Source organism: Penicillium macrosclerotiorum, assembly GCF_028827735.1.
Source record: "Penicillium macrosclerotiorum strain IBT 26536 chromosome Unknown utg000003l_segment0_segment0, whole genome shotgun sequence".
In the NCBI taxonomy this organism is placed as follows: domain Eukaryota; kingdom Fungi; phylum Ascomycota; class Eurotiomycetes; order Eurotiales; family Aspergillaceae; genus Penicillium; species Penicillium macrosclerotiorum.
The window spans coordinates 6,363,891-6,379,168 of record NW_026643083.1 but is presented as its reverse complement, the minus strand read 5'-3'; the positions used below and the strand labels follow the sequence as shown (position 1 = coordinate 6,379,168).

Below are 15,278 nucleotides of genomic sequence, written 5' to 3'. Positions count from 1 at the left end.
CCGTCGGCTCGAAATGGTCAAAAATCGGCGCTCAGGGCTCGAATGCAATGCCGCCACGCAAATTAGATAGCTTCCTGCTCAATTGAAATCGACCCATCATGTCCCAGAGATTGGTTTCAGCGATGTTTGTGTCATCAGTGATATTGATGAGCCCACTTATCCCAATGCAATTCATAATCATGAAGGCCATTCATAGCAGTCATCTTACACCCCTTAATAGACACGCAAGTGAAAGCTCTCTGGCGGACTAAGTCTACGTTTGCACCCAGATGCGATGAGATCATTTTGCTATACCAGATCCATTCGAAGATAACGGGATAAGAGTCCTAGATTTGGCAACCCCCGCAAATGAAACAGAATGGAATAAGGCTCATTTCCTACTCGACCCCAATCCAGGATTTCCTCGGCTCCCATAGTTTCTCTTCCTTTGCCTAAGTGCATTTCCATCCGAAGGTGTCGGATGGATAGCCACCGATGCCTCTTTCAAGTATAGACCGCCTTTCCCTTCCAGTTTCCTCGACACTGCGCCATAGACCGTGGTTGCATAGGCCTGGCTAAGACTTGACAATTATGCTTCAGCGCGCTCGTCCTCCATCACTGCAACCATCTCCTCCTGGGAATGTTTCTGGAGGTTGGGACTCAAGAAAGCCCCGGGGTGGACACTGAACCACGAAGGCCTTGCGCTCCATATAAGCGCTCGATCTGGGTAGTCATATAGATGTTAACTGTCTTACTAGATCCATACGCCAGCCAGCCGTTATAGTTCCCTTCAAAATTGACATTCTTCAAACAAATAGGGCTGTAGGGATGGGCCGCCGACGATAACTGACAACACGGGAATGGAAGTCTGGCGATCAGCGTGCAGTTTCAAATAGGGTATCTTTGACTAGGTAGAAGAGCAGAAAATGTGATAGGTGATTCGTCCCAAATTGAAGTTCAAATCCATCCTTAGTCCGACCCTCCGGAGTGTTCATCACCTATATAAGAGGGTCAGATGGCGATTTCAAAAGAGAAATCAATCTTAGTGGACCCACAGCTGCGTTGTTGATGATAATGTTAAGCTTGGAGCTTTGCTTGAGGAGTTCCGCGGCGCAACTAAGAACATGTTGGATATTGAGGTATTTTTAGACCATATGGCGGCGCCCAATCCCAATTCATTATTACCGCCAAGGGTTGAAAAGATTGCGTGACCGGTGCCCAACGATAAGTAATGAAGTGATTGATCACCGTGGGTCCATTTCATAGACCTTTTCACGGGGGCGATCGTCAATATGCTGTCAGGAGATCGACCAATTGAGTTTTCAATCCTGGACTGAAGCTTTGTTTACTTTTCGATGAGTGTGTGAGAGAGGGTCGGAACTTCCAGAATGGAAGCAACCGAAGCCCTCCATATCGGAGTGAAGCACAGTCCCTCCGTGAATTGTAGTTTTGTCAGAAAATCAAATATCTTTATCGTGATTGACTCCTGATACATGCGACTGTAACAGCAGCCATAGCAGTTGGTCTCGCCAATATGGACTCATACATCGACGACATTACCAAAACAAGCGCCAGGCTGTCGAACTACATCATGACACATTTTGCATTGGACTGGAAGGTCATCGCCAGCATTACTCTATGCTTTGTAAGTTGAAATATCTGATGATGGGCCATAAATTCGGCTCAGGCTAGCCTCCCTCCTTGAACTCAGCCTCATAGCAGTTTGTTGTGATGGTAGAAAGAAGAAACTGTTGACTATCTGAATAATAGACTAGTGAGGCTAAGGCCCTTCGTTAGGGTTCAATGTACTTGAGAAGTCACGGATAGTACCTGCTCAACCATACAGGAGATCTACGGTGCAGCCGGTCAGTCACCAGATGGCAGAATGTATCAGATCAAGTCCAAACGTATTCCATTGATAGACAACTTAAAACTGCTGCAACTCTTCCCGATCCCCGAGAAAATATCTATAGCCCAGCGAAAAGAGGGAGGTGAAGGAGTGGGAGGATATTTCGGTAAACGCCAAAGGCTTGAGAAGCAGTGAAGACAGATGTTACAGAGACTATTGAGGTTCAGACTTGCCCTGCAACCACTGATAAACCACTGAGAAGTCCTTGCCCCGGTGAAGCTGTTCGACGGCATTATACACTTCGCGTGCCTGGCTTCCCAATGCCAGAGGAGTACCGGATTTCTCAGCTGCAGCGAGGGCCAGACGAAGATCCTTATTCATGAGGCTAACCCCAAATCCACCCTCGTACCCACGGGACGCCGGAGCAGTCTCCACCACGCCTGGGACTGGGTTGTTGACCTCTGACGGCCAGCAGCGGCCAGTAGAAGAATTGATCATCTCAGCGAGGGCCTTGGGGTCTAGGCCCCATCGGATCCCCAGATTCATCGCCTCGGCCGTCGCAATATTATTGATGGCTAGCATATAGTTGTTGGCGAGCTTACCAGAAACACCCGAGCCGGGTTCACCGAGATGCCAGGCTTTCTTACCCATCAGAGTGAGAACACCTCGCACGCGGTCTAGTAGCTGCCCTGTCTGCGAAGATGCACCGAACATGAATGAAAGGGTACCAGCACGCGCACCAACGACACCTCCTGAAACTGGGGCGTCAACAAATCGGCCAGTTCGAGTTGTGTGAATGGCATTGGCGATATCCTTTGAGGTCACCGGATCAATGGTCGAGGTATCAATGAATAAACGTTCCTGCTCCAACGGTGGAAGATCGCCATGTTTCAGGATCGAGTGGAATACCTCGATAACATGCTGCGACTCGGGAAGGCTGGTGACCATTACGGTCTATTCATCACAAACGCAAACGACCCACAGTTAGCATTGACATCATCCGGAAACGAGCACGGCTTAGCGTGCGTAGTTTGTGTGGGGCCGTGGATCACGCCGGGCTGGGGTACAGGGTACAGCATGAAGCCACACTGGGTTGGTCGAGATTCAAAACACATCACTCACCGACTTCTCTGCGACTTCGCGCGCATTCTCGGCGATCTCGACTCGACCTTCCTCGGCTTCCGCAACAAAGCGCTTCGATGCCTCCTCGTTGACGTCGCGCACGATGAGGATATCGGATGCGGGGATCTTGGCGCGCAGGTTCTTGGCCATGTGGTAGCCTGTCGGTCGACATGAGTTGACGGAATAAGCCAGGGGGATTCATGCCATTCTCGACACTACGAAACACAGCGAAACAAGGGGCGAATAGCCACCAAGTTCATCCATACGTACCCATTTGCCCCAATCCGATAAATCCCCATGTTGCGTCGCGTTGGAGGGTAGTTGAGAATTCTCGGGCTGACCTTGCCGAGCTAATAGCAGACGGCCAGCGTCGGCGACTGGCCCGAGTGTGGAGGTGAGCCGCCCTGGGGAGAGAAGACGCGGATCGGACACTCATCATGCGTACCAGTGGGAAAGGGAGATAGAGGAAGGATGTGGTGAGAGGGTTTATAGAAGATAGCAGAGCATTAGGAGTAATGAAGAACGCGCAAGCGACCAAGAGGGTTGGATGACTGGGGTATTCAAGGGTATTTAAACAGGTCGTTCACACCTCGGATGGCCATCCTCCGCAGGGCCGTGGCTTTCCGAAATGCCAGGGGGAGCGAATACGGTCGAAACTGCGGGGAAACCCGTGGAGGGTGGGGGAGATCACGTGCAGCGATATTGTCCGCTTGGATATGGGGAAACTACAGGTCACGGGAATTGATTGTATGGCACATTGTCAAATGAAGGAAACTTCCATGTCAGATTCGAAGTATGATCCTAGTATCAAAGAACGCCCTCGAACGTATCTTCCCAATGGCCATGTAGTGATAATATACAAGCAAATCTTGATCCAAATTCAGATAGAAACAGATCAACGCGACAAAAAAGCAACGCATCACAAAGATCAACGCAGGGAGGCAACACAGGCGAAAAGGGTATGATCATGGTGTCGGATATGCCAAACGCTCGAGAAATGCCCAGGCTGAGAATACAGCAGAAGAGAAGATGGAAAAATGGGAAAGAAAAAAAATGATGAGAAGATGGCGGCAAAGATGGATGGAGAATTCTATCATCCCCTCGGAAATACCGACGTGACTTATGACCGTGGAGATGTTGGGTGGCTAGTCGGTCCGGCGAGGTACTCCTCGGGCACTTTTGGTACCCGGGGTGAATTTGCGGTTTGAACCATGGCACGATGTTGGGCGCGAAGGAGATCGCGTTGGCGTTCTTTCTCTCGGTTATTGGCTGCCCCGCCGGTGAGTCGTCGCATGCCGCTGCGGATCATAGACTCGAGAGAGTGAGAGCCATCAGTCGCACTGCGAATCATGGGCGGCAAAGGAGGGTGGATTGGTCTCTTGCCAACCGGGCGCTCGTCTAGGTCCGAATGAGCCTCGTCGATTTCGTCGTCGGAAAGGAAGGCAAACTCATGCAGGCCCACAGAGGGAGCATGGTGCGGCACTGGCTGCTGGGTGTGAACAAAGAGGTTGTTGGCAGGAGAAGTGACGGAGCGAGTGTGTGAAACCGGACGGAGAGGTTGGAGGTTTTGAGAAGGATTATGGCTATGGCTATGGGTCACAGGAGAGGGCATTCCAGGCCCGTCAAAGCGGAAATTGGTTGGACGAGATTCAGCAAGCCCGTTATGGAAAGAAGAGGAAGAGCCGGTTCGAGCAAGCGACTTGCGTAGGATTGGTGCGGTCTGCTGGTCGTAGAGGTGGGCATTTGTGTCAACATAACTTCCAGTGAAGCCACGTAGCATCGACGGAGCGACGGAATTGAGACTGGGAACACTCGACTCGGTCTCCTCAAAGAAGTCGTCGAGGCTGTCCAGCTTCTGGACAATATCGCCCATGTTGCCATCAGTCTGCGTGTCGATGGATTTCATCGTGTCCGCCCGCATAGGGAAGAAAGAGTCCTTGTACTCGTCGGCATGGAACTCCACATCAGGTGTCATCGTATCCTGTGCGTTCATGTCGTCGGCCTCGGCGCACGTGTAGAAGACAGCATGGACGTTGCTGCGAGTCATGGTGGACTGTGTCGCAGGCATAGGAACTGACCATCCTGTTTCCTCGGGAATACCATACAAGCTCTGGATCCGCTCGTATTCTTTGCGAATGGCACGAGACGAAGTCGCCGAGGCCATACTCATGCGCAGATGATGGCGCTCCATAGGGTTACCAGAGACAGTCATGATATTGTCAAGCACCTCCAAAGCCTGGGGGCACAGGTTGGTCTGCAGAAGTCGCAGCAATGGAGAAATTAAGTCCGGGCCGTGGCAGGTGACCTCGTTCCGACGCATGTCGACCTCGGGAATCAAGACACACAGTATCTTCATGGTCTTGACACGGAACCAATCGCTTGTGTTGGTGAGAAGGCCCATCAGGAAGATTAAGCACTGGAAATCGAGTTGCGGGAAATAGTAAGACTTGATTTCGGTAATAATATGGTCCAGGAAGACACCCTCCGTCTTGTATTGCTGATTGGCGAAGCCAAATAGCGAAGCAGCGAGACGAGGGCAATGTTCATGTTCCGCAACACGCGCCAGCAAGCTAGCATGCATAATAGGCTTCGGATCTGTAAACCCCTGTTCGAAGCTTTCAAGGAAAGACGGCAGGTTCGCCAGAATAGTGAACAGCTGTCGAGTCCCATCTCCAATGAGGTCGTTGTTTGGCAAACCACTCAGGCGATGAAGTACGTCCAAGGTGCGACTGAATGAGTCAGACGACTTGAGACCCTTGAAGACAAGATCTTGGAGGCCGTCAAAGCCACCCTCCCACTTAGGAGGCTGGCCCTCAATAAGCTGTTGAACCACAACAGGATCGGCGAGGTCAATTCTGTCGAGGAATTTCTCCAGCATGCCAAGACTCTCAATAAATTCGCTCTCGTGGATTGTATTAAGACAAGCGCACGTTGTCCAGAACAACTGGGGGTAGTGCAAGAGATCCACTGGTGCTAATGAACCGATGATGATCTTCAGAGTGGTCAAAATCTCCATAGAGAAAGTTTGATAGTCGGTCTCCTCGTCCGCAATCGTATTGGACAGGCGAGCCAACATGTCCGCCAGCATTCGCGAGTCTAATGAGGTCGAGATACACCGGAAGATCTGGAACGAGCGGCAGGCAAGGTGGCGAACAGGGCAAGAGGTCGCCCAGTTCAGCGCCTCTTTCGCCAATAGATCGCCAACGCCTTCATAAGCAAAACTGAGAAATTTGACCACATCACGCGTCACCGTGGCCATAGATGGAGGCACGCGTCGATCATCTGCCTCCTCCTCTTTCCTCTGGTTTTCTTCATACTCCCAGACCACTGCAGGGTCACTCTTGCGAATTGACTCCACAAAGTCTTCCATGGACTGCCGAGCCTCCGCGGGAGCATCATCCTCCAACTTGGCAGCAACCAGCTCATGGATCAGATGGACCAACATTTCTCGCGCTTGCTCTTGAACGGTGACAGTATAGTGATCCCAGAGGATAAGTACGACATGAAGAAGTTTAATCACATCACTCAAAACCAGAGTGACGGGAGCCACCATGAGATCCACCAGAAAAATGAGCGCTACCTGTCCAAGCGAGAGACCAGCCTGCTTGTTACCCACTGGTAGCACAGTGCCGAGGTCAGCAACATATGGCAGCGTCTTGATATCCGGGGGTGGTAAGGTCACATCTTTGCGCTCCTGCACCATATTCTTAGGTACCACTTGCAGAAGGAAGAACTCGATCACTTTTGACCCAGCCGGAGTCCCCGCCAAGAAGACAACAATCTGCTTAGCATAGTCAACGAAGTTTTGTTCTTTGCGTTCCAAGCAGAGGCTGATGATAAAGTCGAGAACTAGTTGCACATTGCCACCATGAGGCCCCGTTGCCAACGCTTGCCACAGGGCTTGTACTTGGTTCGGAAGCACAGTGCTGCAACGGATTGTGATTTCGAAAAGATTCGCCAAAAGCATGTACGATCGAGCTGTTGGGCCGCCATTCGGATCCACTTGCAGCTCCATCATCTGAACCCAGGGTAATATAGCAGCAACCATATTCCGCTGGCTATCTGCGCGCAGATTACGAAAATGCAGCGAGAACTCCGAGAACAGGGTGAACGCCAAATCAGCGTGTTGGTTCGCAAGGCGTTTGGACGTCTCAAACTGGGCAAGTTTGTATACCGCAGTTGTCTTATCGGAAATGCTTATATCAAAGTCCTGAAGCCGCGAATCCTTCTGTTGACGCTCTTCCAGCCTGCGAAGCAGCTTGGCTGATTTCATACGGATCTCACGCTTCTCACTGCCAAGTGTGACCAGCACTGCGCCTAAGATCCTCCAGAAGCGAAGTGGATAGTCTGGATGCTCGATAAGCACCTCAGTGACAACCTCAAAGTAACTCTCCAGAGATTTGGGACGTTCGGTCACATAGCACATCTCAATAGACCGCTCCATCAGGTATGAATGCTCCTTATTATGGATAATGAGATTTTTCAGTGCCCGACGGCCAATCGTATGCCACTTGTCACTGATAGTGTTGAAAATAATATCAATCCACGACAGCATGCGTCCGACATCGAATTGGAGTACAGACCCACTTTCCGTTGTGATACTAATCGGGCCAGCCTAGAAGTTGATTAGGTCAGTGATAGGGGGTTCAAACAACCTCAATCATAAAAAGTGATAAATATGAGTACTTACGCAAAGAGAAGCCATCGCACTGAGGGCCGCTGCGCGAAGATTTCTTTTCTCAATCTCCATAGCTGCGGCGGTATTTCTCATTTCTCCACCCTCGTGCGGCTGGGCCATGGCAAGTTTGCGCATATTCTCTTCTCTCTCGGAGATCTGGGCTTGGTTGGGCGAATACCCGCACCAGTCCTCCATAAGGGAAAAGGCGGACTTGCGGGATTCAAATGGAATCCATCGGGAGGGATCTTTGGTACGATTGACCCCCTCGAAAAGTTCTTCCATCAGGCCACAGTAGTGAAAGCGCAATCGTTGGAACTCCCAATCGTTCTGGACCTCGGAGTCGCTCAAAAATATCCGTATGTCTTTTGCGTACGTGATGAGGTTATTGACAATCCAATCGTCATTGTAGACTTCTGGCTCCCGCAGGAAATGAGACGTGAGCTTGTAGACGTGCGTCACTTCAGTGCGCAGTCTGTCTGTGTTTCGATTTCTTTGGGGACTGCTGGGAGTGCGGTGGTGTGTCCCAATGCGAATTTTGGCCTCCTCGTCACAGGTCGTGACTGCATACCGCAGTGATTCCAAAAGAGTACGGTAGAGATTCTTGTGGATAGCGCCGAGTGCCACCACAATGGCGTTCCGGATCGAATCTCGTTCAGCACCGAGTAGAGGTATAACGAACGCAAACAGACTCCGAGCGGAGCTAATCTTGTCCGAGGACTGTGCTCCCTTCGAGGCCTTACGAGCGTGCTGCGCATTCGCCAGCTGGCTCTGGGACTGCGCTCCAACACTGGTGACAGTAGTGCAGGCCATGACCAGGTACAGCTTCCATTGCTCGACCAAAATTTCCGCCGTCATGTTGCTTCGACCCAGAGGTCGGCTCTGGTAAACGTCTACCGGGGAGTATTGAGGATGCCTCGTACGTTCAGCAAGCGATGTAATCATCTTATGCATCTGGACCAGGCGGCCGCAGACAATCTCTCGACCAAGAGTCACAGCAAAAGGGCAAGCCTCGAAACTGACACGAATAATGTTCGGGAATACTTTAGCCCAGAGTGTTGAATCATAGGAAACTTCGCTGCTGCATAGCTCAATGAGAGTATTCTGTGATGCACTGCGTCTTTTTCCCTTCTGAATCCGACTCCTCTCAGCAACTGTGAGATGTTCGTCATTCAAATCCAAGATCTGTTGGGAGTCAGCTTCGAGAATCTGAATAATCCGTGTGTTCTCCTTCCCGAGTGCGCTGTCGAACTCGGTGATGAGTCGTAAAACGTTGATAGCAAAGGCCCGAACTCGTCGAGACTGCGAGCAGAGAAAGAAGAGGCCATGAGACTCGATTTCCTCCACATGGGCAAGAACACTTGACAAGTCAAGGTGCAGGGCTCGACTGCCAGAAGTAGATTTTTCTAGTTGGTCTGACGCCGCCTCCTTGGTTTTCTGCTTGATCTCATCAATCCAAATTCGCAGCAGCTCAACATACAGTCTCAGTGTAGATTCAATATGGCCTGGGCCGAGCATTCCCTCGTCAGACATTGTCGAGTACCGGGCATCAAAGTTGAAGATGAATCTTGCAAATCCAATGGTGACTTGCTGGGCATGGGACTGTCTGGCGATAGCCTTGAGCGATTCGGCTGAGGAGGTAGCGATGTTGGATTGGACATGGGCAGTGCCGGTACAGAGAAGGTTGATCAGAGAATTGAAGGGGATATGATCAGAAAGACAGCGCGGCAGGGCTTGGACTGCGACATGAAGAAGGTCATAGAACCCTTGCTTTTGGTCCAAAGTACTTAAATGGTCATCACGTCTTCCAAAGCCAAATGCTTCTGTAATAGGTGTTTTAGGTGTTGTTCCGCCAAACTTTTCGTCCAAGACTGCCTGTCCGCCAAATGTATTGTCGCACAGGATTGTGATTTTTCCAAGCACTTCGCAGAAACGAAGATAATATTCCTTGACATTATCACTCAACCTTGAGATGTTGACCGGGCACGGCGAAGACGGGACAGTCTTTTGGGACGCAGCTCCGACTTTAGGTTCTGCAAGTAATTGAGGTCGATGGAAATTAATAGGTGCTGGGATGTCCATAAATGGGTTTGGCAAAGAGCCAGTCGGGAAAGGAGGGCAAAGTTGATCGCTCGTCTCTAGATCAGACATGGTAGCCAAGAAGGCACGAATTCCAATAACCATCTTCTCGGGCTCCATCTGTTCTATCTTCAACTCGCGGCCCGATAAGAACAGGTCGGAGTTGATCAAGGGGAAAATAATACTGCGGAAGCAAACGTCCGGGTGCTTGAATCCAATCATTCGAATCAACTGGATCAGCGGGTCCGCAAAGGCCGGCTCTGCGCTGAGGTATGTCCGTCTTCCAGTGGGCAGTGCAATCTTTGCTACTTCCTCTACCTTGCGCAATGTTGTGGTGGGGGAGTCCGAGTAGCGGAAAAAGTAGGTCCAGACAAGGCGGCAGATGGCCTGGAGAGCTGGAGCACGGGTTGGACGGTCTTTTAACTTGGCTGGCAAACTCGATATCATCGATAACCATTGAGAGGAAAACGTCTCCTTACTAGAGATGCATAGCAGCAACACATTCAAAGAAAAAGAGGCAGCCCAGTGACGAGGCTTCGTGAGAAGTTGCGCCAGACGCGGCTGCACCAGATCCAAAAACTCCTTCCATCGAGGAAGTGAGAGGTCAGCGATCGGGTTTGCAGCCACGGGAAGAAGAAGTTTTTCGATCACGTAGCAATACGCTTGCTTGATCTTTTGACCGTGAGCATTGACAAACAATCGAGCCATAGACCGCATAAAGTCACAAGCTTTAGGCCAGCCTTCGGGACTAGTGGGAAGGCGCAAATATCTCATACCCAGAATGAGAAGCTCGGATTTCGCATCGCCATCACGAGAAGGACCGCGGGCCGCCTCATCTTTTTGATACTTTTCAAGCTCTGCAAGGAAACGATTGGCGACGCTGGTAAAATTCTGTTCACTCATGATGCCCAAGAGTTGGCCGTAGATTCTCCAGTTGGCCATGCGCAGAGGGGAGGCGGAAATCTGATCTGGATCAACTGTCTTGATCTGGCCAAACACAATGTCTTCCAGACGGTCTGCCATGTCAAGTGTGATTGAAGCAAGATTGCTCTGATTAAAGATTTCAATCAGAACTCTGCAAACCAAGTACACTGAAACAGTAGCCCGACGTTCAACCAAGGCAATATCGTCGTGACGGCCGAGGAATGGTGTTGGCTGTTGCAATCGATCAGTAGGCGTTTGGTCCCCGGGAGCCTGAGTTGGTTCGGTGTTGCGACGCATGAGCACACCATTTTCCGTCAACATCGGTTTCGGCTACAGTGGGACATAATTGTCGTTAGTAAAAAAGAAAGTTCTTGCCTCGCTTTATCTGATATGGTAGCCTGAGCGATCAAGCTCCATGCGGGGGTGACGTACCAGGTCGTTTGTCATGTGTCTTGCGGTACTTGCTGCATCTCCCTTGCCCTTTCGCCACAACATAATCGTATCAATCAACGGTTTAGGTTTCTGTCTCGCGATATGACCCAAGGCCGAAATCAACTGGTCGAAGTTGGGGTCTGCTCCCGGTCCGCAAACCTCCTCCACCGGAGCTTCTGACTCGCCCAATTTCACGATCGCCTGATTGATTTTGCTATCCGCTTGTCCCACGAACTATGATGATCGGAAGGCTCCATAGTTAGCGACCTTTCTTGGTGTATCTCTCTACGGGTGGCCAGGATGTAATGTTTGTATTCCTTCTTACCGAGTTGAACAAATGGTGCAACGCATACTCGCCCACCGTCTTCGATTCCGAATGATGTTTCGAATGTGAGCGACTATGCGATCGATCTCGTCGCCCCGTCGCTCCGGCGCCTTTCCCTCCGGAGTTCATACGTTTATGCACGACACTCGCCGGGCTCCCCATCTTGGCCTCCTCGGTATCGTTGTCCTCGATCGTACTCAGCGTGCCGGCCAGTCCGTGGCTTGCCGTCATCGTGGCCGGACTCGAATAATTCGAATGCGAGTCGAGCTGGTCCAGTTTGGTCGGGAGGGTGGCCTCGTCGAATCCACCACGACCCAGCGACGCGATCAGCTCCGGGCTCAAGGGACTGGTGGAGGCGGTGGAGCCGGCCATGCTGGGGTTGCGGGAGTGCTGCATGCCATGGACGATGGAGGTCTGGCGGTGGTGACCGTAAGAGTTGGACGGTCGTCTTTCCAATCCCACGTCATATCCGGCCGGTCGGCTGGCCGAGGAGACATCTGGACTTTTCGAGCCCGAATGGCCACGGCGGGTTTGGAGGGAGGTCGGGGCTAGGGCGGAAGGGTCGGCAGCTCGTCCACGGACCGTGGAGGACTCACGACTGTGCATTGGAGTAGACTGGGCAGTTCGCGAGCCACCGCGGCGCTCCGAAGGGGACGCGAGGTTGTGGTGCGACGCAGACTTGAGGTCGTCAGGGATGAGGGGCAGCGTCGATTGCTGGCCGGGGCCAGCAGGTTTGGCCGGATGAGATGCCACTATCCCGAAGAGCCAGTCAGCGAAAGGGGTACGACCCGTTGCGCTTTTAATTCAAAGACGGAGAGGGCTTGGCCAGGTCGTATACCGAGGGCACGCCGCGACTCGAGGGGCTGAAGGAGGCACCTGATTGGGGATACACTTACTGGCGTTGCGACCAGTCAACGAGTCATTGCGGGATAAACCTCATGCAGGCTGCCGTGTCAAAAGTGTCAGCAGGAGGCAGTCAGCAATGCATCATCAATCCATGTCCCGGTAAGAAAGGGTAAAAAAAAAAAAAAGAAAAAGAAAAAGAAAAAGAAGAAAAGGGGGTGGGAGGGGTGATGTGGGAGAGGAGAACGTGAAGGTTGTTGGATTGGAGGTGGATGGCAAGCTTGGGATGTTGATTCGGGGCGCACGGGGAACCACTTTTTCCTCCTTGCGCGATGGATGGCCACCTCCAGATCCGAGCGAGACGAGTCGATGGACAGGATGAGCTGGCTCGCCTATGGAATATTTCCCATTTCAATCCACTCTATCCACCCTATTGAATGTTTCCTCGAGACTTCCAACAAGACCGGATTGATTTGTGGGCTACAGTTGGAGACCAGGCGTGGCTAACAAGACGCCCAAAGCACTGAAGGCGAACGACTTCTACTCTCATTTTACTCTGTAGACAAACCGGACAATCGAGAAGGGACGCTTCAGGTAGAGATCCTCCTTCCATTTTTCTCCTCGTCTGACAAGATTCATTTATGCAAGGTACGGATCTGGTTTTCTATATATATCTTCTCGGCTCCGCGACGCAAAAGCTACGCGAGTGGCAAAAACAAGGTGATGGCGGCCTGTTCAACGGCAGCTCGCCTGAGGGCTTCTTTTGATTTCTCGTGCTGCGAATGGCCGGGCTCTCCTCGTGAAACGTGAACCCCATGGTGGGAAGATACAAGCCACTCGTGGAGCGTCGGTGGAATAGTCCATGCTCTGTTGATTCAGGCTTTCGACTTCCTCATATGACAGAGATAGCACTTCATGAAGATGTGGCACGCCCCAGAATGCCAGGATATAGATCGGTCGCAGGGATGTCACCCATGCTTATTAGGAAGAGCTCCCATCTGGCACTCGGCAGATTTTTGACGGCGGCTGCAGCGAGAAGTCCCCTGGATCTAAGAGAAAGAGAAAAGAAAAGAAAAAAAAAAAAAGGACCGATGATCATCGGTCCCCCATCTGGAGTCCTATAGCCTAAGAATCGATGATGTTATTGCAAGACAAGACATCGAACGTCGGCTCCCCAGCGAGAAGAGATCCACGGGCATCTTCCATTGACGTGGACTCTCGATTTGGTCTTTTCGTCGGTGATCCAGAGGACTCAAAAGACGAAGAGGTTCCAGCCCAAAGAACCCGATGCCACTTTTTGAGCTGCTGCTCTTTGGGCTTTCCCCACCGGCGGATCCGGGCCGGATGGTCACTGTCGCGTGCTTCCCGTCACTGACTCGGTGGTCTTTCTTCTTCGTCCTCCTCCTCCACTACGATCGTCAACGGTCCTCCAAGAATCCAAGAAAACCGAGAATTTCTATCACAGAACAACAGAATCAAAGTTCGAATCAAAGAATTCGTCGTGCCTAGTTGAGACACGACCAGGTTTCCTGCATATACAATGCCTACAACGTCTGCCCACAGGGAGAGAGAAGGGGCTGATTGTGGGCAGTTCGATGGACAAGATCTTGTGAGAGCAGGATTTGACTGGGACCTATATAGTTCATGACTTATATGTACCTGTCGAATCTGTATCACTGGGTTCCTGATCTGACTCCCTATGATGGGCGACGAGAGAGACCAGAGAGCCGCGCGCCGCGGAACTGACCCGCACTCTCTCCCGACTGACCAGCTGGAAATCGGTCGGGCGCGGAAGAGGAAGCGCGGGGATACGCAGTCCCCGTCGAGGATGGACGGGGGTTCTTGCTGGGTGCCCTGGGTGCCCTGGGTACTTTGGGTCCGGAGGGCGGAGCAGACTCCGTTCAGATCTAACTGTCCGCTATACTCGCTTCCCTATCGTTCGCGTGCAACTGGCAGAGCCCGGGTTCGGCGGGGCTCCCATGACGAAGGGGTACGTTGTGGGTTCCGTCCTCAGTATCCCACAGTTGATCTCGCATTGATACAATACCTTCTCTGTCGGAAGCCCTCAAATCCTGGCGGCTGGTTCTGGTTCCGGGGGTGGCAAGGTGGCAAGTCGGGCAGAGTCTTCTGGGGTCGGTACCGAAGAGTCGCGTATGCCGTAGTGTAATAGCATAATAGCATAATAGCAGAGTTGCCTCGTGGGATTTGTGGCATAGTGGGATGGTCGGGATGGTCGGGATAGTCGGGATAGTCGGGGATCCAGTGTTACGTACTTTGTTGGTACGGAGGACAAAGTACAGCTACAGATTACAATTCACAGCGGTCTCAACATCGGGCGTGAGTGAACAGTTCGATCTCCCGGGCGGGCCTGCCGAATGGGCGCTTTACCCGAGGGATTGAGGGCTTGGGGGAGGGTCATTGGGGGCCCAACGGGAGCGTGACGGGGTCGAGGGTCTGGGGATGTGGCTGGTCCGGCACCCTGATTCGTAGTCTCATCGTCCTGCCAAAAACATCCCCCAGGTCCGTCCGGTTGTCCAATTAATGCGATTGTGCTATTGCCTTCCTCCCCCAGGCCGCGTCTGCCACTGACCGAGATCGCTTTCCGGCCCCACGGAGCTTGAAAACGCCCAGCCGAGGGCGATCGGAGAGTTCTGCTGCTTTGAGCCCTCCACGGTAAACGGGACCGGATCGCGCTAGACGACAAGGCCATCGATATATAAAAGGACGGGGACGCTGTCAGGTTCCGTCTTTTTGGGAAATTCCGATCTTCTTTCTGTTCTGGTGGTTCATTCGGTTCGACCTTTTTCCTTTTCTTTTCTTTTCTTTTTTTTTTTTTCATCTGGCAGGCTCTATACCTCCGGACGGGACATACTCCATACTACATGTAGTAGGGCTGGAGAACTCGTATATTCCGACAGTTGCACTTTTTCTCCTCCCGTCTTCGCACCCTCTTCTGTTTATATCCTCTCTCAATTTGATTGCGCCTGTTGGTTTCTCCATTTGTCTGATTCTCTTCCCCCTTCCAAACCTCCCCTTGTTTCTCTCAAGGC

At 51.8% G+C, this 15,278-nt stretch overlaps 3 protein-coding genes across 3 annotated transcripts; 1 reads left to right on the top strand and 2 right to left on the bottom strand.

Annotated features, from left to right (window-relative positions):
• Positions 1–1,513: 1,513 nt before the first annotated feature.
• On the top strand, positions 1,514–2,023 carry N7462_005202 (uncharacterized protein; the record flags this gene model as incomplete). The annotated part of the gene is made up of 2 exons (XM_057076927.1): positions 1,514–1,624; positions 1,826–2,023. 2 exons carry the CDS (start codon positions 1,514–1,516, stop codon positions 2,021–2,023), a joined length of 309 nt encoding a protein of 102 aa, XP_056936432.1.
• Positions 2,024–2,041: 18 nt separating this feature from the next.
• On the bottom strand, positions 2,042–3,100 carry N7462_005201 (uncharacterized protein; the record flags this gene model as incomplete). The annotated part of the gene is made up of 2 exons (XM_057076926.1): positions 2,042–2,782; positions 2,951–3,100. The coding sequence occupies 2 exons, from the start codon at positions 3,098–3,100 to the stop codon at positions 2,042–2,044; spliced, it is 891 nt and encodes a 296-aa protein (XP_056936431.1).
• Positions 3,101–4,070: 970 nt separating this feature from the next.
• Positions 4,071–12,325, bottom strand: N7462_005200 (putative cell morphogenesis protein (PAG1); the record flags this gene model as incomplete). Its single annotated transcript, XM_057076925.1, has 5 exons — positions 4,071–7,565; positions 7,641–10,958; positions 11,061–11,294; positions 11,386–12,181; positions 12,321–12,325. 5 exons carry the CDS (start codon positions 12,323–12,325, stop codon positions 4,071–4,073), a joined length of 7,848 nt encoding a protein of 2,615 aa, XP_056936430.1.
• Between the last annotated feature and the right edge of the window lie 2,953 nt (positions 12,326–15,278).